General features: G+C 40.9%; 1 protein-coding gene across 6 annotated transcripts in view; it reads right to left on the bottom strand.

The window, feature by feature from the left end:
* Nucleotides 1-21,840, bottom strand: part of ZNF462 (zinc finger protein 462) — a 95,275-nt gene that overhangs the window by 7,339 nt on the left and 66,096 nt on the right. For all 6 annotated transcript variants that reach the window (XM_074569978.1, XM_074569980.1, XM_074569976.1 and 3 more), the window contains 4 exons: nt 14,529-14,793; nt 12,222-12,358; nt 6,538-6,761; nt 4,004-4,136 (listed from right to left, as the gene is read on the bottom strand). In XM_074569978.1, coding sequence (XP_074426079.1) covers nt 4,004-4,136; nt 6,538-6,761; nt 12,222-12,358; nt 14,529-14,793 — 759 coding nt within the window. The remainder of the gene's footprint in view (nt 1-4,003; nt 4,137-6,537; nt 6,762-12,221; nt 12,359-14,528; nt 14,794-21,840) is intronic.

Genomic DNA, 21,840 nt, shown 5'->3' with positions numbered 1-21,840 from the left:
GTGCCCTTGTGGCCAAGAAGGCCAATGGCATCCTGGGGTGCATCAAGAAGAGCGTGGCCAGCAGGTCAAGGGAGGTCATCCTCCCCCTCTACTCTGCCTTGGTGAGGCCGCACCTGGAGTACTGTGTCCAGTTCTGGGCTCCCCGGTTCAAGAGGGACAGGGAACTGCTGGAAAGGGTGCAGCAGAGAGCTACAAAGATGATTAGGGGACTGGAACACTTCTCTTATGAGGAAAGGCTGAGGGACTTGGGTCTCTTCAGTCTGGAAAAAAGACATCTGAGGGGGGATCTTATCAACACTTATAAACACTTAAAGGGTGGGTGTCAGGAGGACGGGGCCAGGCTCTTTTCAGTGGTGCCCGGGGACAGGACAAGAGGCAATGGGCACAAACTTGAGCATAGGAAGTTCCACCTAAACGTGAGGAGGAACTTCTTTACCCTGAGGGTGGCAGAGCACTGGAACAGGCTGCCCAGAGAGGTGGTGGAGTCTCCAACTCTGGAGACATTCAAAACCCACCTGGACGTGTTCCTGTGTAACCTGCTCTAGGTGACCCTGCTCTGGCAGGGGGGTTGGACTAGATGATCTCCAGAGGTCCCTTCCAACCCTATGATTCTATGAGACATTTTTTAATATGAGGATGGTGAGAGACTGGAACAGGTTGCCCAGAGAAGGTGTGGATGCCCCACCCCTGGAAGTGTTCTAGGTCAGGCTGGATGGGGCTTTGAGCAACTTAATCTAGTGAAAGATGTCTCTGCCCATGGCAGGGACTATATGATCTTTAAAGGTCCCTTCCAACCCAAATCAGTTTATGATTTATACTTGCAACTCCCATTAAGATTAGCAAGTGTTACTCTAGTAAATCCATCACCTCTTCAGAAAACACCATCTCATTCACCCTACTTCAGATCACTTCTGTGTCTAAGACTGTGAATTTGGACGGCTTCCCTGGAGGAGCATCAGAAGCTGCTCTTCTCTGAGGCCTGCAGAAGAGAAGTAACAGACTGCACAGAGACCTCCCTGAGGTTTTCCTGCATCACACATACAAGCACTCATGGACATTTATTTTTGTCTACTGTGGAAGCACACCTGTCAACTCCAGTTTCTGCTAAGACCAAGACATAAATGTCAGTAGAGGCAGACAGTTCTTCTGGGATGCAGTCCCTACCAGGGGCAGCTGTTCTTTCCATGGTGTATGCCAGACATCTTCTTTCCCTCCCTCATGTTTTTCCTCCCAGGTCAATATATTTTCTACTATCCTTCACCGGCAGCCAACCACTCCCTTCCTTTCCCATCCAAGACATCAGTTCAGCTCTTCCTGTTCACATGGGCTATAGTCCTTCTTTGGTCCACTGTCCAACAGCCTATTTGGAGAAGCAACACACTCTTCTTTGCACCTTCAGTACAGCACATACCAGCCTGAAGTCAGAGTGGGGAATTTAGGCAGCTGCGTGATTCACAGTAAGAAATCCTAGTTCTGCCAAAGTCACAGCCTTCAGAGGGTTCAGACAGCATTTGCTTCCAGATACTTGGAGCACACAGAGGCACTCTCAGCAAATCCCACTTCCTGCTAACACCACAAAGGCTAGAATTGTCAAAAGCACCCGAGTGGCATACAGGATTACACAGTCTGATGTGGTTTGAAAGCTGTGACAGCATTAGCTACTGTGACAGGCTATATTTAAAATCATAGGTCTGGTCCTCTGCTAACAGGGCAAACCATTTCTGTGTTAGAACTATCTTCTGAAAATCCATAGGGAGATGTCAGCATGCGACTCGGCATCCAACCACACCTTCAGTTCCTGTCTCACCAGGATATTTTTTGAAAGTGTACCCTTGCATCTTGCACCTCACAGTGGTAATCCACAACTTGACTAGAAAAATGTAGTCCATACAACTGGATCTTTTCTAAATACCCTTGCTGTAGTAGGCATAAGGGTTTCCTACCTATTTTGGTATAATATATTACAAACAGATTAAAAAGAAGAAAAAATAACAATGGTGAAACATTAACCGTACAGGCCAGACAGGAACGAACAGCTGCAAAACAAATTTGGAAATATGCTGCCTTTTTTTTTTTTTTTTTTTTTTAAAACACTGCTCATCTGTACAACCATGCAGAAGTCATTTTAGCCAGTCACAGATTAAAAAAAAATAGATACAGGTGAAAGAAGTACAAAATAAAAATTAGAATTACTAAGACACTATTCCTTGCTTAACTATTGATCACATGAAACATGGGGATAACACTTATCTATTATCCCTGCATATTTTAATCTCCAGCATAGAATGTTGTATTTTCACATTTTCATAGTGTAACCTAAAGCCAATTTAAACAACGAACTTCACCTTGGGCTGTTCCCCTCCCCATGGTGCATTTACAGGGATTTGTAAGACTTGGCAGATAGCACTTTCTTCTTCGTCTGGATACCATGACTTCCAAGGTCACTTCAGCACCTGTGCTTGTATGTAATGCTAAGGTAATCCTCACAAGGACATCATGACTCTTCATCCCCTGCTAGCTGTGGGTCTATACAAAACATTAATCAGACTGCTACGTCTGCAACTGAGGTGAGCTGGTTCTTTAGTCAAATCATTACACAAATCATCGTTCCAGTCATGAGGCTCTGAGGCTCAAAGCTGTCCCCAAACAGACACCCAAGCAGGTTTCCACATGAGCGGAACTTGAACTTCAAAATGCATCTGGAACAAACATCCCTTGAGGTTCTCCTCTGATTTTTAGACTGCTCTAAGATCTTGTGAAGGATATTTTTCATTAAAACATAAACGTTTTTCCATCCAACTCTCTTCCTTTCTCATTTAAATAAAAGCTATCTAAACTTGAAATGAGTGCTAAAGATAAGCACAGACCAGATTTATGCTGCAGGGACACTAAACAGAAGGCAAGATGCTGGGGTCTTGCTATTAAAAGGTAAAAAGCATGATCTGAGCCCCTCCTGTTCTGTAAACAGCCTGTGAATCCAGAAATTAGAATTTTTCAAGGTCTGAAAAGATGTAGGTAGACACGTTTTCTTTCATGAACAACATCTGAGTGAGTGTGAAAACTGAAGATTCAGGAGGAACGAGGTAAACATGGTGGCATACCTTTAGTTAAAGTATACAGAACTTCGCTAACCACACCTGTCAGCATCAGAAGAGTGAGTGACCCCAGGAACCTGACATTCAAACATCACAGGGCTAAAAATATTACATTTGCGAACATCCTGCATTTAACTAATGAGCTGTGCACCAGTGCAGACTAGACAACACAGGGTTTACACCAGATACTGCAACAACCTGGCTTTCCTGGGGGAAGGTTTTTGGAAGGAAAGGACAAGAAACCCTTAGCTTAATTTACAGAGAACATACCTTTTCCCTGCTGATCTAACTTCAACCAAACCAGAAGCATTAGCAAGCACATGGCCTAGCCTTGCTGAGATCAGTGGGATTAGTCTTAGATAGGAACTTAGGCACGTTCTTAAATACACAACAGTACAGGTGAGGCATAGACCTAACCTGACTCCAGAGCTGCCAACTGCAGCAACAGCAACAGGACTGATTTCCTTTGACAAGGAATGCTGGGCACAGACTTAATAACAGCCCATAAATAAGTTTGGCCATGACACCTTCATCCCTAGCTTGAACAATGCCAAGTGAAAAGCTGAAAACTGGTTACCAAAACAGAAAATCTGACAGACCACTTAAATACTCACATAGTTTTCCAAGCCCTTATAGATGTTATCTGCATGGGCAGATAAGTCACAGATGCTATCTGTGTTCTCTCATAGCACATATTTTAACAGACAGAAAACTTGTAATAAGGATGAGAAACATGAGATTCCCCCAGGAGCAGTGTCTTCACAAAAGCCCCATTCTGCTCCTGCTGGCATGCCTGCGTGGCTCTACAGGAATGTGCTGCAGAGTCAACAGCTGACCTTGCTTGGTGGGACATGTTGCAGCGCCAAAAGAAAAAAAAAAAAAAAAAAAAAAAAAAGAGCTGCACTGACCTCTCTCTTCAGTCTTGGGGCTTAACTCTTCATCTTTTTCTTCTTCATCACTGCTGGAGCTCTCTGTTTTTCCCTTCATTTGTTCCAACTGGTCCAAGTTAACCCGTCCAACCAGCTCAAAATTACGACTCACCTTTGAAAGAAACACTGTTGTCAGCAATCAGCACAATCATCAGCTAATCAGAAAAATCACCCCATATGCAAAACAAAATCGACATCCCAAAACCTACACAGCTTTAGGTGACATGCAGCCCCTAATCAAATTAACACTCATTTATTTTCAATGCTGATGATTCTTCTTTTGCTGTTTATTCTGCATTTCTCATTTTTGGTTTTCAAAAATAAAGGAGGTTCAGTAAATGCCGCTCATTTCTTCCTGGTTTTGATATATTAAAACAAACAAAAAAATAATCTAAGAAATGCAAAACACTGTAAGTTGTATCCTCTTCTTATGGGACCATTCAACTGCTGTGATCAAACACCGCTATTGCACATCCACACTGGAGGAAAATTCTTTGTGACTGGTTCATTCAGCTTCATGCATGAAAGGCTCGGTTCTTCACTAAGCACATGGCTGCTATGTGCCACATACACTTTCAGTCATTAATAACAGATTAATTTTCATTATGAAAGGCTGCAAAGTGCTTTGCAAACTGATATACAGACTATAATGGGAACACTTCACCCAGCAGTCAAATTCAGCTAACCCTAGGGTGAAATGCACCAGCTACTTAACAGCTCACAGCAGCAATATGAAACGAGCAGCTTAGGGCACAGAAGTCAGGAACTCCACCACATCCAACAGAAGCAGCAGAGGAGTAGATTTACAGTAGAGGCGGAGAGTGTGGAGCATGACCAGGACACTAGGGCTAATACTTGTTGGATGACAAGCGCCCTCTGAGCTCATTGATCACTGCTGGGAAGGACTTTGGATTCATCTTTCATGCAGAGAGACAGCCCTCCAGCAGCACAGGCACTGAGCCACAGAGGCAGAAAGGATGGAGACGAAGGAATGAGAGCAGTACAACACCTCCTGCAAGATGCTGAATGAAATATCAACACTCACTGACTATTTTTTATCCCTCTGCGGGAAATGGAATGTGAATGAACCTAAGAAGCGTGTAAATTAGACTGCAGTATATCTCCAAATAGCAAACTATCCTAAATGCGGTGGTGTGCGGATTCCTAGCACTACTCCATACAGACAGCTGTGAGGAGGTTCCCTGACTTAACACATTACCCACTGAGATTTAAACAAACAAGACCACATGCAAGGGACTTAATTCAACTCAACTCACATACAGGAACTCTTCAAGGCGCAATATATCACTTGGGTATCTGAGCCCAGAACTTTGACACAAATTAGCAAGATGTAAATTACCAAAGAGAAATGTGGAAAAGATACCCTGAACTACTGGCACCATCACTGCAGGTCTGGATTGGAAGGGAGAGCTAAGTAAGGGAATAATCTTCCCAGCCTGATGCACTGTGTCAAAAGAATGAGTAATAGTGCCTCTTGGATATATGCCAGCCACCTTGCTGTAGTGACTAGGATGCGTGGAGCATCCCATGTACTGTATGAATCGCAGAAGACTCTCCAGAAGTAAAAAGGAAGAGACAACCATAGCAAGCCAACGTAAGTTTACAGAGTTTGGTTTTATAAGACAGACAAGTTTTTTTTTAAGCACAAAAAGTTTTGCTGGGACGTCTGCTGCTAATACTGTCAATATAAATGTATTTTGCTGTAAGGAAAGTGCAATTCAGTCAATGAAGTATGAGTGAGTTTTTAATGAGGACCTGGGCAGCTCAGCTCCAACAGGTGGAGGCATATAGCTGCCTCCCTTGGAAACACAATACAAATACTCCAAAACACATCTCAATTCTAGAATTTAAGTGTCTCTCAGCTACACCGTTCAGAGTTACAGAAACTCAAAGCTAAGTCTGTGGAAAGCCTCTAACGACTTCTCAAAGACTGGATCAGGTCTGCACTCAGGCACTTCGCAAACTCCAAAGCAGTCTTAACTTAGGACCTGCTTATACTTGCTGTTTATCTTTCCCTTGTAAAATGTAAACGGAGATGTATTGCTCTCTTTGTTATTAAAATATGCATGGCATGTCAGACTGCTGAAGCTGCCAGAGCAATCTTATGTTTGGAATCTCCTGCCTTTTAGAGAGACTGAATGACATAGCCTTCATATTCTTTTACAACCCTTTTTTTTCCCCCTCTTTAAATAAACTTAGCATACACAAGTGCCTTTTCCAGATAATCATACTCTGCATACAACAGTCTGCCAACTGTAGTCAATCTGAACAGCTTTACAAACCCTCAATTTTGAGCTTCTAAAGAAAAAAAGAAATAATAGAAAACAGAGGAAGTGAAGCCCAAAATGGGAGGGGTTAGTTTCCATATTTGGGGAATGGAGAGAAAAAAAATAACCAATGGCAAGTTGGCTAATCAGAGATGACATGCAAGTAAACTAATATGGCATTTGCAAAGAGTCAATTAATACAAATTAAAACTATTTGAATGTTACCTTGTGCTCATCTCGAAGGTGAGCATCCAGCTCCTCTGTGTGTTTGGTCTCATAGTAGCAGAGTTGGCATTTGTAAGGTTTCAGTTCATTGTGCTTCTCTATGTGCTGCTGCAAGCTCTCATCACTGGAGCAGGTAAAGGTACACTTATCACAGCGGAAAACAACTCCCTGCAAGTACTTTGACAGTTTGGAACGGCAGACTTCAATGGGAACGACCCGCTCTTCTGTAGGGACAGGATTAACATTCACTTAACAAATTTTATGAAATACCAGGCCCACATGTCAACATCTTGGGCACTACCACCCACACAGGGAATAGGCTCTGCTATCTAGGCGGGCAGTCCATTTCTAAAAGAATGGGAGCTAAGCTGGACTGACACAAAAAACACAAGACAAAAATTCTTCTGCAATGACAGGATTAATCCTCCAAGGCTACAAACGCAGGTGTTCTCACAAATGTAACTGCTTATTGGGTGAAGAGGATGGGAACGGAGGTTTTGGGGCAAACGAGACTCCACCTGTGAGGCAAAGTAGGAGAGCCTGGGAATAAAATACCAGCCATAAAATCAGCAAGACCAAAAGTCCACTTTGTTTGGCACTTTACTGCAGCCAGGAATGGCTGCTAGAAATGTAATAAACAGGGAAGCCGCAGGGTGTTTCCAAATGCATCACTCTGCTGGCTCTATAAAAATAGGAGCTGCTCACCCTCACCATCACACCTAAAGCTACTCTCTGGGACCTGAGAGGGTAAGCAAGGCAGGACCCTTTTCCTGGAAGAGGCTGTGCAGTTCAGCCAGGGGCAGAAACTTCCCAACACATCCACAGCTTTCAGAAAGCTCAGACTCAAAATCTGCATGCGTGTCATGTCACACTTCCTGCAGTTCAGATCATGGATACAGGTATGTACTGAAATGCTCTTACTGAGTTTTTGAACTCCCAACTTCTCAGAGAAAGCACTGATGTTTAACAGAGCAGCAATTAATTTCAGCCATTTGACAAAGCCAGAATCTGATGTGCATAACACTCATCCACTGTGGTTCCCTGAGATATGCGCACAAAAGAACCCCCAAATTTGATCCTTCAGCTGAGGGTCACCAGAAGATCCTCATTATGGGCTTTTGTTACGCAACTGGCCTTTTGAACTAGAACACTGAAATTTAGTATTGTTACTCCTTATGGACTGCAGATTAAAGGAGGAATCTGATCATCCTCATGCAGGTTCATCCCTAACGACAGATTAAAATAAGCAAACAAAAAACCCAGGCCTGAATCTCAGATGGTAGAAATGAAGGTTATGAGAATGTGAGACGTAGCAATCCACCTAAGAATCTGAGCTAATGGCCCCTTTTTGTTAGTGAAGAGGATAATATCACATTCAAAACCAAATACAGAAATACAGACTCTCTTAGGGTTTCTGGAAGGTGGCAAAAGCTCCACTGTTCATTCACTTTTGGCCCACTGACATGCCACCACTGCTCACAAGCCTTTTTCCACAGCTCAGCAAAATATTCCATCCTGTTCAGCTTCTCCCTGAACAGAAAAGGTATTCTATCTCCTAACTTCCTCTTTGGCCACTTCAAAAAGTGGAAGTTTATCCCAAAGCTACGCCTTAAAAAAAATACTCTGTGGACTTGTAATTCTTTTCTACACTATCAACAGCTTCCCTAGCTATAAAGACACTAAGTTGTGTCCATTCAGGGTGGGAAAAGGGGAGGGCAGAAAACTGTCTAAGAGACAACAGAATTTAAAGCTGTGATTCTGCGGTCATAAGAAGACTTTTTACAAGTTTGTTGCAGCTTTGTGCTTTTGAATTCACTGAAATAAATTTCACAGCTGGTTTCAAAAATGAAAAAGTGAAGTTTTCAAAGAGAGAAATACTAATTAAAATATTTGAAAATTCACTTTTTCCTCTATCATCTGGCATAGATTAAAAAAGCCAAAGCATGGGATGGTATAAAACTTTTTATCTACCAGTCTGGAGTAATGCAGCATTCCCTAACTCACATTAGCAAAACCTGTTATCTCACAATCAAACACACACTCCCCAAATCAAAGGCAGCACAATAACATGTGAAAAGCAAAATAAACATAACATCAATTCTAGCCTGAAGGATTTCAGGGGATGATATAAAACTTTTACATGATGTACTCATGTCAGTGAGCTTCCTCCAAGCAATAATTTTGGAACTTGCAGGGTTATTTGCATCCACAACCTCACATTTTGTAAGGTGATGCTCTTATTTCCAGCTTGCCCCTACAAAGCTCTGTTTATTTAATTACTCATTTAGAATGCACTTATCATATCTGGGCAACTCACAAAATTACAGCAAACCATAAAGCCCCATACACAAATTGAAAGAGGTAGCTTCTTTATCTGTGTGTAGACTTCTTCAAAGTTCAGCAGCTTCTAAACAACGACTACTGAAATATTCAGTCTAATTGTAATGCAGATCAGAGATTAAATTGAAAGGCCATTAATGCACTATGTATTTGCAGTACAGTAACTCAAAGCAGACATACATTTTTTTGCTCAAGGTATAAAAGAACCCATGACTCTATCAGTCCTTTGTGAAAAGGAAAAATCTTCACTCAGCAACACACAACAGCGTATACAAGTGATTTCCTTCCCTTAAAGATTACAAACTACAAAAAAACCAGTCCTACTATCTAGACATAAACCAATCATTGGTCATGTTGGACATTTGAAAATATGCATTTTTGCCTGCAAATCCAAGCTACAGTCACACAACACATTGCATTTGCATTCCAGTAGACAAAAGCAAGCACAGCACAAGGGTTCTGCATGTATCAATGAAGCTGTGTGTACAAGGAATAACGCCAGAAACAACCACATGCAAGGAGACAGGATATGTAGCAATGAAGTCTTTGGGGAGGTAGATGAATTTGAAAATTTGACTTTTTTATCTTAAAGTTACTATTCAAGAAAAATGGGTGTGATTTCTATCAAATGGAAGAACAAAATCACTATTTTGTTCTCACTACCAGAAAGAGAATAAAATGATCACTAAAAGAATCAAAAATAACACTCCAAAAATTTTACAGTAGACCCAATAGTGATCTTGGTAAGTTGGATTTAGCACTAGAAAAATAACAATACGTTTCAAAATGTGTGATGGGAATGCTACTGGAAGGGATAACAAAAACTAGATGCATTGTCTAGACTAAATTAAAGGCCAACACCTCTGCTGGTCATAGAGCAAAGAGTTCACTGACTCCGTGTCTCCTCTCCCCAGGCTTGTCTGTCACAAAGGCCAGGAGGAACTCGAGAGCCAAACTTAACTTCACCTACCTGCACAGTAGCCTCTAGCTGTGTCAGTCCCCTGGTACAGGCCACCTGTAATGAGTCTGTGCTCCATCTGTGCCCGCAGAAGGGATGGTGACTCACTTTTACACTGACAAGGAATAGGTGATACATGGAGGAAAGCTCATAAAGGCTTCCTGTTTGCCCTCATTCTTAATGGGAAGCAAATTCCTTGCCTAATTTTTTCTCACTAGGCATTCAGCCTTCTATCTGTTAATGCTTTAGCCCTGTAAAACCCAGTTTCTGTAGCCCTTCATTAAGAGGCAAATATACTCTCCATTTCAAGCACATGCTGTTTTGGTTCACCAAGGATTACAGATGCAGCAACTTGGAAGTAATGCAAGAGTCACGGATCTGTAAACAGTCTTTTTACACAGGAGGAACATTAACTATGAAATGGATCAAATCCTTCACTCTTGATTTTATACACTGCACCACTCCATCTACCTCAAAACTAATTTTCTTGGACCACACCTCGGGGCTATGCCCTTGTTTTACCAATGCAATGGCTATAAAAAAGGAAGGCTATCTCAGACTACATTCACCATTGCTCAGTCTCTCTTTCAGCGCATGTTAGATCTTGTCAAAATTGTTGCTTCAGCTGCCACACAATTAAACACAATGGTAGAGAATTTTTTAGCTGGATATATGCACCAGAAAGAACTTTAAGGAAGGACCTTACTTCCTTTATTACCTGGATGCTTGATGCCATAGAAAACCCTTGTCCTTCCCTCAGTGGCCTCTCAGATTTTTTATCAGCTAATATCCCATTTGCATTGGAACTTCTTTTACCTGTTTTTACCTCTCTCAATGCTCTAGTAGGTTTTCATGATGTCCTTCACTATCAGCTTTGTTTCAGCAGCACAAAGGCTTGGGATTGGTTTATGCAACTGAAGCAACAGCTCAAAGGAATCCAGTGTGTCACTTACCCAGGAGGTAATCACTTACAACTGATCAGAAACTGCTCTGTACAGGGAATGTAACTGCTTGAGCTCATTTAGTGCTTCTCCACTTCCACAGCTGGACGTTCCCAGCATCAAGTCTACGCACGATGGAAAAATACTCTAACTAAGCCCACCAAGGTCTCCCTCAGCCTGTCTATCTGTGTTTTAAAGGTCTGGCAGTGTCCACTGGAGCCCTGGCAGTACAAACCAGACAACACCTCGGTAGCACTTGGAACTGCACAGTACCCTGCACAGGGTTTAGCTAAGCCCTCCTCTCCTCTAAAGTGAGCTAATTCTGGAGTATGTGCTGAAGCTCAGCAAAATCCTGACACAGCAACACCTTCAAAGACAGTAAGTAAAAGCTAAAGCACTTCCAAATTCTTACAACCAAATAAGGCAGCTTTGTAACATGCTTTCTGAATCACTGACAGGTCATTTTTCCCAGATGTTCCCTCAGAATGGCCCTGCTAGCAGATAGAAATTTGTATGAACTCTGCCAGCCTCACTGCTTTGATACAAGAAGGACTTTAAGCTACCAACACTGAAAAGAGGTATGTTACAAGGAATTATGATAGTGCTTGTCACACCAGGATCTCCTCCAGGAAAAAGATGGCATGCAAAACTTGTGTTTGCTCACCACCAATACCCTACTGTGAAACTCTGCCCAACCTGCAAGCAGGCAGAGTGCCATCCCAACACATGGGTTTGGATTTCGGCAGCCAACAGACCATCTACAAGCATCAAGTGTGATAGCTATGGGCAGGAATCCCAGCCCAGAGAGCCCAAACAGCTGTCTCTTCTGAGCTAGCAAGCCCACAGTTAATAGAATATAGAAATCCCTAATCCTGCTTTTAGCTGGCTTAAAAATGAAGGGAGAGGTGGAGATAGAAAAGGAGCCTTAAAGAAAAAAAAAATTATACTTCTTGTTTTGATTCTAAGAATGCTGAACAGAAAAAAATTCAAGCAAGTAATCAAGGGTCATTTTGGGGCCTCTATGGTTAGTTGATCCACCCTGTCACAGAGTTTATGATAGCAAGGACTTTATGATAACAAGGACATAAGCAGGAAACAACTCTGGCCTAGATCAGAGCTGTAAATTAGGGCAATTCTTGCTGAACAGGTGTTTGATGACTGTTAACCTCTCTAGAGGAAAAGCTTAAAAAAAATTTAAATCTGCCCTGTTTCAGCACTGGCTAACTTTGAATTCTACAGGAAATAAATAAGATGCATCATTTAGAAATGAAACAAAAGATACTCAAGGGCTGGTGACTTATTCAACATACTTGTTCTCATGTAGAGAGACAGGAAAACTTAATGATGAACAGAGATGGAAAAATTTAATGAAACCAGTCTGAAAGACAAGGGCTTTGTTCAGCATTCCCCTCATCAGATACAGACACATACAGGGATATTGTTACCTCTGTGCAGAACTATATGGTCAATCATGTTGCGTTTATATTTGGTGTGATATAGGCAAAGAGGACAGCGAAGGTCTTTGGGTCCTTCCTCAGGAACTGCTGAATGCCCAGCTTCCACGTGCATAGTAAAAGCAGATCTGTGAAACGGGAGGGAGAGATGGAAGCAGTCAGAAGAAGTGTGCAGGGAACGATGAAGTGTCATAGCTCTATAAGGGACGTGTCATGTAAAATGGTACAGATACCACTCAGCCTTGTCTTCGCAGTGCCACATGGCATTTCAGCAGGGCTACTCACATGAGCAACACATGAGCAGAGTTATTTGCAGGCTTGTATCCTCAAGTAACAAACACTGATTCTGACAAGATATTCTTTGGCATAGGTTGCTCTACAGGCACATTGCTATAGTTAAGATAGCAAAAGAATTCCCATCTTTCATGCTCATTATTTGTCTTCAGTCTGACAAACTCAGTATTTCTCTGGTAAAGATTAAATTTTTAGCAAGTTGAACAAAACCTACCAAGTGTGCTGGAGGTGCAGAGGTGAAGATTCCAGAGGCAGGTAACATCGTTAACCACCTCTGTCTTCCTAGGAAAAGCCCAAAAATCGGCTAAAATGTTTAGATTCAGGATTCAAAACAGACTTGTGACACAGTGAGTCTGGCACTGAGTAGTTAAGTTTTAAAGCATCAGCTATAAGGATCTGAAAACCCAAGACTAACAATACTCTACTTATTAATGTGGAGGAATGGATTTTTCACAGTACTTTTGAACAAAAAATTTCATGCTGGCACTACACTGGCTGCATACTTAAAAAGTTGCAAGAAACATGCATACAGAGGAAATTAACTGTACACCTATCTAACCACAGGTTTAACTACTGAAATAAGAGGTGCCTGTAAACTTGGGGCACTTGGTCATTTTTTCCTAAAGCAGTGGTGAAGTTTGCAAAAGCCAAGAAGCTTGCTCCACTGAACCAGTCAGAAGTCTCTTTGGAGTTCTTCAAAACTGCTAGCTTGAACACAGAGCAACTTAATAACACAAGTGGCTTTGGGCCTGATCCAGCGATCACTGAATTCTACAGGTATATTTCTGTCAACTTCAGTGACTACTTTTATCATTTATGTTTCTATGGTGAGCTGAAGAGGGGATTTGTATGGGTTTCCCCCCTCTTTTTTTAAAGACAGAAAACATGCTGTGCTTCTAAAAGAAGCACAACTTAATCCCCAAATGTTTGAGACACCACATGAAAGAACACTACTCCCTTATTCAACTATGAATATGTTTAAATGCTGCTTGATTCCAGACAATTTCATTTCATCCAGGTAGAAGAAAATGGCACTTGCAAGATACAAACAGACTAAATGGACTTGGCAATTGCTGGTAATCTTTAAGACAGAGAGCAATCAGGATATAAAGCACAAGCAGCAAATTATACCACAGAGGCAGCAAGAAGCTGAAGCAACAGAAGCTAGAGACATGTAACTAGAGGTTGTTCCTGTGTTGATTCTTTCAGGTTTGTGCTCAATATTTTCTTCAACAGAACTCCTCCCCTTTATCCAGTCATACTGCTTATTGTCATCAGTCTCCTAAGAACTTAACAAGTTTGAGACCTCAAATGTCAGCTGAGGGCATTGTGCTCAAAGGTCCAGCATATCAGGAGGAAATAATGAGCAGCACAGGTGCATAGACCTTTTTTCCCCTTACAGAACAGCAGCTAAAAACACACACACAGAGAAAACACACACAGCACCAAGTTTTTAAAGTCTGGACATCTAATTGGGGGTTTTCTGAAATGTCTCTGTATGCTATCAGGTATGCTAGAGAATGCTTTGCATTTCAGCTAGAAAGATGGTGGAAGAAATAAAATTACATGAGAGAGGTTTCTTCAGAATGGTGATATAAATTCTCCTGCCTCCCTAGGACACTTGATTGTCCCATGCTTTATTTATGCTGGTTGCAGCATGGAATGACCTTATTTTTGTGCAGAAAATTCTCACACAGGAGCCCTCTAATTGCCTAGGCTGAGGAAAAAGTACTACCTGTATCATTTCCTCCAGCAAGTAAAACCTAGTGCAAGGACTTATTGTGCTTTCGTCTGCAGCAGATGGTACCGGCTGTTGTAGGAGAGAGGAAAATGGATTACATGGATGCTGCTGTGATCTGGCATGGCATTTCCTATGTTCCTCTCCCTGGTCAGCAGTGGCCATGTTTCTGTTAGCTACAGCCAGCTCTCAAAGACCTCAGAAGTCTTTTCAAGTGCTAAAAAACCCCTTATGAGTTCAGTTTATCTGTTTTGCACAGTACTTACTTAAAGCCTGTATAAAAGGAACAATCTTTGCACTTGAAGAGTTTTTTCCCTCCGTGCTTGTCACGGTAATGACGGCGAATGCTCTGTATGTAACCCGAGGAGAATTCACAAAATTCACAGTTAAGGATGGCTTCCATTTTTTCCACTCCTGCAGCACTCCCGGAAAGTGGGATTGGGCTGATGTTGTTGTTGTTCCTGGCCAAAGCTGCAGACTGGTAGTGGTTCAACTGCTGCTGAACATCAGGAGGCTCAGAGTATGAAGAGTCTGTACAGAAACAGAGGGAAGTTGTTATTCCAGGTGGATCAACAAATATAAAAAGTTTTAAGGCCCGCTCCAGCACCTATTGGCTTTTAGAAGAGTTTGATCAAGATGTTGGTTATGAAATCTGGTGACAGCTTTTTGAAGGGATTAGGAAAAAGAGGTATAGCACTTATTAATCTAATGTAACGTGCACACTACAATTTAAAAGGTGATCAGTATAAATTATGCTTTTTATATCTGATGTGGGGAGGGAAGAAGTGACAGTTTTAAATTAAAAGCAGTCTGAAAAGAAGTCTGGTTTTAAAACACTTTTAATTTGTGAAGGTGAAGCACATTAATCATACTGCCAAGTGTTTACATGTTTTGTGCATATATCCGACCAGATCCTCTCAGATGTCTTATGCCAGTTTACACCAGATGAAGATCTGGCACAGGATACATATAAATAGCCTATCTAAAAGGAAAGAGAAAAAAAAAAGAAAGGAAAAATAAATGGATACTCTTATACTCTTCCCTACTCATTCATAGAATTATTTAAGAAACCCACATCAAAAGTTAACTTTAGCAAAATTATACAATTTTGACACGACATTTGAAGCAGTCTTCACAAAGGTAAATTCACGTTCTCCTAGTTGATGTTGCTTGAAATGAAATCATCATTGGAAAAAAAAAAGATATTTAAACATAAATTCCAGTAATGCAACTTCTAAATCACATTTTCTTAGAAGCTGCTAGGTTTTGCTATATGAGAAAGAGATCTCTTTATACAGATATATCTGTATAGATGCATCCCTTCTACAGCCCAGCAAAACTCTGTCACACCATTTTAATGGCATATGGAGAAACAGAGGCCAGAGATGTCTCAGTACTGAAACTGAAAACTACAATACTTTCGTTGGACCCCCCCAAAAAAGGAGGGGGGATTGTGGTGTTGAACATTTCCCAACACACTGTTTGAATGTGAAGGTTAGGAATTCATCTGCTTTGTCCTGTATAACCCACAGCTGCCCATGAATGGCACAAATGAAAGCAGATGAATAAAGCACAGATGAATTTCAGTGTAACTTTTCAGGAAAGACGACAAAAGGCTCTTTTCTTAAGCTTTCTGGAAGAAGGGGAAAAAAAGCAATGGGGGGAGAAGGGGGGGAAGTTAGAATACAAACTGTACCAGCCACCTCCTGCTTTGGTGGGTACTTCATTTTCCAAAGCTTAAGTCCCTGAGGCTGGATATGTAGGAATTCTCTAGCAGTCATACTTGTGGGAACTTAAAACCATCCATTCTAACCAATTAGTACAGAGAAACAAAAGGCAAACAGGCCTATACAGCACTCAGTGTGGGGCCTTCTCCACCTGTCTTCAAAAGAGTAAAATGCTTGCTTTCTTTTCTCACTACCACAGAAAGGTGTTATACATGCCCAAGAAATGAAAAACAAACTAACAACAACCAAAAAAGCCAAATATGCAAAAAAAACACAAGCAGGAGATAAGTGTCTCCAGGCTTCCTGGCTTCATCACCAGGTGTACAGCAAAGGCAAAGGCAGAGACACGAAAGATTCTGGTAAAATGAATGAAACCTTTTTGGTTTTCCTATCCAAGCCTCATGAATTGAGGCTGGATTACAATGCAGCATTTTTCATGTCTTGTTTTGACCACTTCTACAGCAGGTTCCTCACCATGAAGAGTTACAGTGAGCTCCATCCATTAAGATCGCAAGGCTTTCTTTTCCTTGTGTTTGAAACAGGCTGCCCACTTCCTTTACTTTGGCACAGGACAGGCTTGAGGAGCTGCAAATCTCTGCAGAACTCTCTTCTCCCTCAAAGACAGCAACTGTGCACTTGCCTGCTTTTGGAACAGGACCTTGAGGTCCAAAAGGATGCACGGTTCAGAGCAGATTTGCTGACTTGCGTATCTGCAGCCTGGTGTCCGGGCTACTGGGTTCAATGCTTCTAAAAGTTCAAAACAGTTAAGACAGAATTTCTGACAAGGATACGACAACCTAAAAAAAGTTCCTAGTACTGGGAACAGTTCTTTTTATACTTGTACTGGTCAAATTACTTGTAGAGTACTGATTAAAGTCTAGTTTGTAGCTTACTGTTCCCTTCCTCAGGAAGAATGGATCAAAAATTTCCATCACAGCATCAAAGCTCCTAGCCAAGGCCTCAGTGAGATCCACTGCTAAGAAAGTTACAGGTTTTAAAAAAATATATATATTTTCAGAACAAGAAGTTTTGCTGTTGTTTGGAAGATCTACTATACTTCAGAAGTTTTTACTTCCTCTATCATCTGCTGCCTATTATTCCAGCTTTCAAACTTTCAATCAGATACTGGAATCCGGTATGGAAAACTGGAATCCGGTATGTGAAAACTGCAGAAGTAGATAGCTACATGTCTATTACCACAGAAAAAAAGTATACAAAGTAGCTTTCCTTGTTATCAGCAATAGCCAAAAAGCAAATTCTACCTTTAATATACGAATTCTTTCTTTCAATCATGATTCGTGCTGACCACCTTACATTTTTTAATATATTGCTCTGTTACAATTAAGATAGCTATAGTATTTACGGAAAAAAGGAAAAAAAAAAGCTTTCTGAAGAGCTTATACGGAGTCTTACACTTTAACAATGGTAGCAATGGTCTCTAGTTCTGCCTGCGTATTCTTCCCCTTTTCCCTTGCCAAATCCTTTCATTATTTTGCAGTCCTTCTGGAGTGCAAGATTTAGCACTTCCTGAAGAAAAACACCCAGGATTAACACATGTGTATAGGGCTTCTGTTGGTTTCTGAGAATCAGCTTGCCAGACAGCTATCCTAGCATGCAGGTGCAACCCAGCTCCAGCAGGAACACTTCGGAGAGAATCCAAAGCCGACTAAAGGCATGGGAGGTTTTCCTTTTTCATGCCCACTCCAAAACCAGTGAAGGCAGTGGAAAGATAGCAACTGACTCACGTTTGCTTCCAAACACGTGTTTTAGCACACAGCAGAGAATGAACTGCCAGCAAATAAGAAACAGATTATGGAGTTGAGGTTTTGGATTTTTTGATTTATTTTTTAAAAGCAGTACCTGAAAGAAGGACTGTGGAGGCAAATCCACAGCCAAGGAGCAACAGCACTGCCTTAAACTGGCAGAGTACTTCTACATGGGCACCTCCTCTATTTCTGCTGGAAGAGCAGCCTGCATGTACTTCAGTGCTGGGCTGACATAAAACGTTAACCACATATTTTAAGAGCCTTAGCATTTACACAAGCCTCGAGCTGCTGTGCACCAAACTCCTGGACACCTTTTGGCGGTGTTGCTGCAACAACAGGATGCCTGGATATAAGACTGAAGAATGAAGGAGGAAGAGAGCAGAGCTTTTCCCTCAGAACTGACCAACAATTGAGTCATGGCTGTACACAATGTAAGTTCCACCTCAATCTTTTTCCTGCACCTCAAGTACAAAGGATTGGGAGCACTCCAGGAAAGTGTTAACAGCCTTGGCCTGGAGCAGGAAGAGGGTCTAGCCATCCCTGTCTGAAAAAGGTAAAATGGCCTTAGAAGCCTACATCAAAGTCATAAAGCAGACGAAAGACATTAAAATAAGCAAAGGGAAGAGACAGAGAATTTTGTATTAAGTAACGGAAAACACAAAGACAAAAAGAAAACATGAAGGGGAAGAAAATGAAGAAAAATGAAATACCAGGAAGTACCAATTCCATGTTAAGGAAAAAAACCAGCAATTTTTTCTCTGAACAGCTTCAAGGCAGCACAAGAAAATAAAGGATGTTCATATATGCAATGCAGGGAAAGAACACAAAGTACTTAGCCCTGACTGATTTAAAACAATCAAACAAATAAAAAAAACCCCACACCAATAACACTGAGATTCGCTTTTAAAAAGTAATTTTACCCAAAAGGAGTGGAAGGACTTCACCATGCAACTCCACAAGCAAGGTAACAGCATGAGATGATCTGACATAAAAGGAAGGACACCTACAGTCATGCCAAGAGGCAAAAATTAACAGTAGTTGGTGTAGTCAAAAATGGAAGAACAGCAGTGATGCTGCAAATCCCAATTTTGCAATTTCACGTATTGCATCTACCTACAGACTACCTGTAAAGGAAAAATAACAAGGTTAACAAGTAGTGTAATCCCTGCCAGCACCTGTGGATCTGAAAGATCACAGAACCTACCCTCAGTGTGCAACAACATTCTCATATCCAAATGTGGAAATTACTAGTTGAAAGGAAAGCAGCAGAAATGACTGTCCACATGGTGCCCCATCTACACAACCATATCTAAATTACTACTGTGTGCTGGTAATAATACATAAGTAAGCCTCATAGTTTATCTGCAAGGGGTGAAGAAAGACAGCATTTCCAGTGTGCCTAAATCACTTAAATGCCTGATAAGTAACGTTGCCACCTGGAAAACTTTATCCAGAGTACAAACCCAAAGACTAGCACATTGATTCTATCAACAATACTGAGAGATACTACCTCATCCAAAAGAGAATTCACAGTTCCCACTACAATGGAATGCAAGGCAATCATGAAAAAGCAGTTTGACACACACCTTCATACCCTGGGATCGCACTCTGGGGAAAAATTACACAATGAAAATCCACCACAGAAGCAAAATGAAAACCCAAGTTTTCATGGATCCTCTGCCATATATAACATGTTTCAGATACCTAAAAGAATAAAAACTTGGGATCTTTTCAGAAGAAAAAAACAAAACTAAGGATTCTGATCCAGATACATAAATTTACTCAGAAATTAAATGATGTTTTCATTATCTGTAGGTATTTTCAGAACCATTGATGAACACATACACAACAGCAAACACACTAAAACGAGACACCTAAACCAAACAACAACAGACCAGGAAAACACGTGGACATGTCTAAGTAAGAGACATTGAGCAGCAGTTGAGAAACCAGGGGGAAAAGTACGTATTAAAGGAAAGAAATCAAACCATTGCGTCATCCTTTTAGAGTGAACAGAACTAGACACATCTGATAGAAGTATTTGCATGTCTGCACAATGAGGGATAGGGATGGAAGGAGTAACACTGTTCAGGAAAAGCAACTGTTTGAGAACACTGGAAAGCAAGCAACCAATAATTAAATAGCTCAATGACCAGCAGGAGACAACAGGAGATAAAAAGGAAGACACCACACTTTCCTGATGAATCCACACAAAAGCATCAACCATAGTCAAAAGATATTACCATTTGCATGAGAAATGAAACTGGGGAAGAGCATGTTTGGCTCCTAAAAAAAACCCAAAGAGAATAAATAACAAAAAGTGCTAAATCCACTTTTTAGGGAAAAAAAGGGGAATGTAGTAACAATACAGGCCTAGGACATTATGGATCTGTAAGACAACGTCCTAAAGAGTCAAAAAGGAAAATATTTGGAATACTATTTAATTTTCTCTGAATTCATTCATGTAAAGAGATTCCTCTGAAGAATGACAGAGAAATTCCAAGGAATTAAGAAAAGCAGCAGACAACTGGCTTCCTCTGGATAGAAACATATTTGTGAAACCAAGTCAAGATGTAATACTGTACCAAAAAATACCAACAAACACAAGATGTATGGCCAAAGGCATGGATGATTCAACTAATAATAATTATTATTATTTTAAAAGGCATAAGATAAGGCTAAGAGTAGAACCTATGTGATTTAGGAACATAATCCCTTCTAAAATTCAATGGGACTCAAAATTACCAGCTCACTGAGTGGTAGGATAGCATATAATCATAAATGGCAACAGCTTGAAAAGTGGGAAGGTGGCAAAGCAGGGTGTCATACAAAGATTGTCAAGACTACACACATTTGTTCACTTTATGCCATGCAGCACTGACCTGGAAGGAAGAATATGTGGGAGGGTGAAATGTTCTGGCAATAAATTAAGCTGAGAGGAAGGGAAGATAGAAGAGACTGAGATTCAGAGGGATGCAACGAAACGTTAATGAAGCTTAGGGAAGCATACAGTACAAAGAAGTTTTAGTCACTGCATGTTTAAAAACAGAATATGAATCTACTTTTCTAACCAAATTCTGGTTCCTACTAAAGAACCTTTACATTGCTAGGGTGTTGTGAACGAGATGTAACGGAATCAAATGTTGTGTCATTGTTCCCACACTCCAGAAGACAAAAGAGTAATCACAGAGGAAAGAAAATAAAGCCCTGAAATAAAATTTCCATTTAAACACCAAAACCCAAAAACCTTGTTGGAGGAATTTATTGCAGTATTATCTGTAAAGGCCACTTTTTGGATCATTTTGGACCAGCTTTTGTGAGAAGATGCATATATGTTTAAGGCTCAGAAGAGGGCAACCAGAAAGATACATGGACTATGCAATCTTGCTTATTCAAAAGAAGTGAGAAACCATATCCATGTTTCTTTATAACTTTGAATTCCTTTTTGAGTTACCTGTACACCTATCTCTGAATGGAGCTAAGACAGGATACGTGCTATGCATCTTCTTGTGCTATATCAAAGGCATTTCAAAGGGGCATAAATTTCATCTAAGAAGAAGAAAATAGTAATTTTGTCATCTGAATTCCTTTACACAAAGAGAGTCTCATAGTGCTGCCTATTGAGGAATCTTGGGAGTTTCACAGTTGAGATCAGGAGAGGGTGACTGTAATACTCTATAAGATGATGGAAAGGAGGGCAGTAGGAATTTTATAAGACTTAGGTAGCAGCAACGTAATTGATGAAATAAATTATACCATATAATTTCCATCAGAAAAGAAGGATTAGTCCAAGAGTTTCCCATTGCCCTCATGTTTTTGAGTATCCAACACTTCCAGGATAACCTATTAGCATCAGCTTTCAAGACAAGCACAACATGGTCCTGAACACTGCCTGAATCATTACCCTGCTCTGCTAATGCTGTGATTTGGAAGGATCAGTTTAGTTTAGGAAACACTTTATCATGCAGACATTTAATTTCTAGTTATCCCTTCTTTTCATATGTCCTCCCCACAACAAAATTTCTTTCCTGGCTTCAACTCAATTTAACTTTCCTTCAGTTCTTCAGGAGATTTGGCCACTTACT

The sequence above is a fragment of the Larus michahellis genome, chromosome Z (assembly GCF_964199755.1).
Source record: "Larus michahellis chromosome Z, bLarMic1.1, whole genome shotgun sequence".
Classification (NCBI taxonomy): domain Eukaryota; kingdom Metazoa; phylum Chordata; class Aves; order Charadriiformes; family Laridae; genus Larus; species Larus michahellis.
This window is presented reverse-complemented; position numbering and strand designations above follow the sequence as displayed.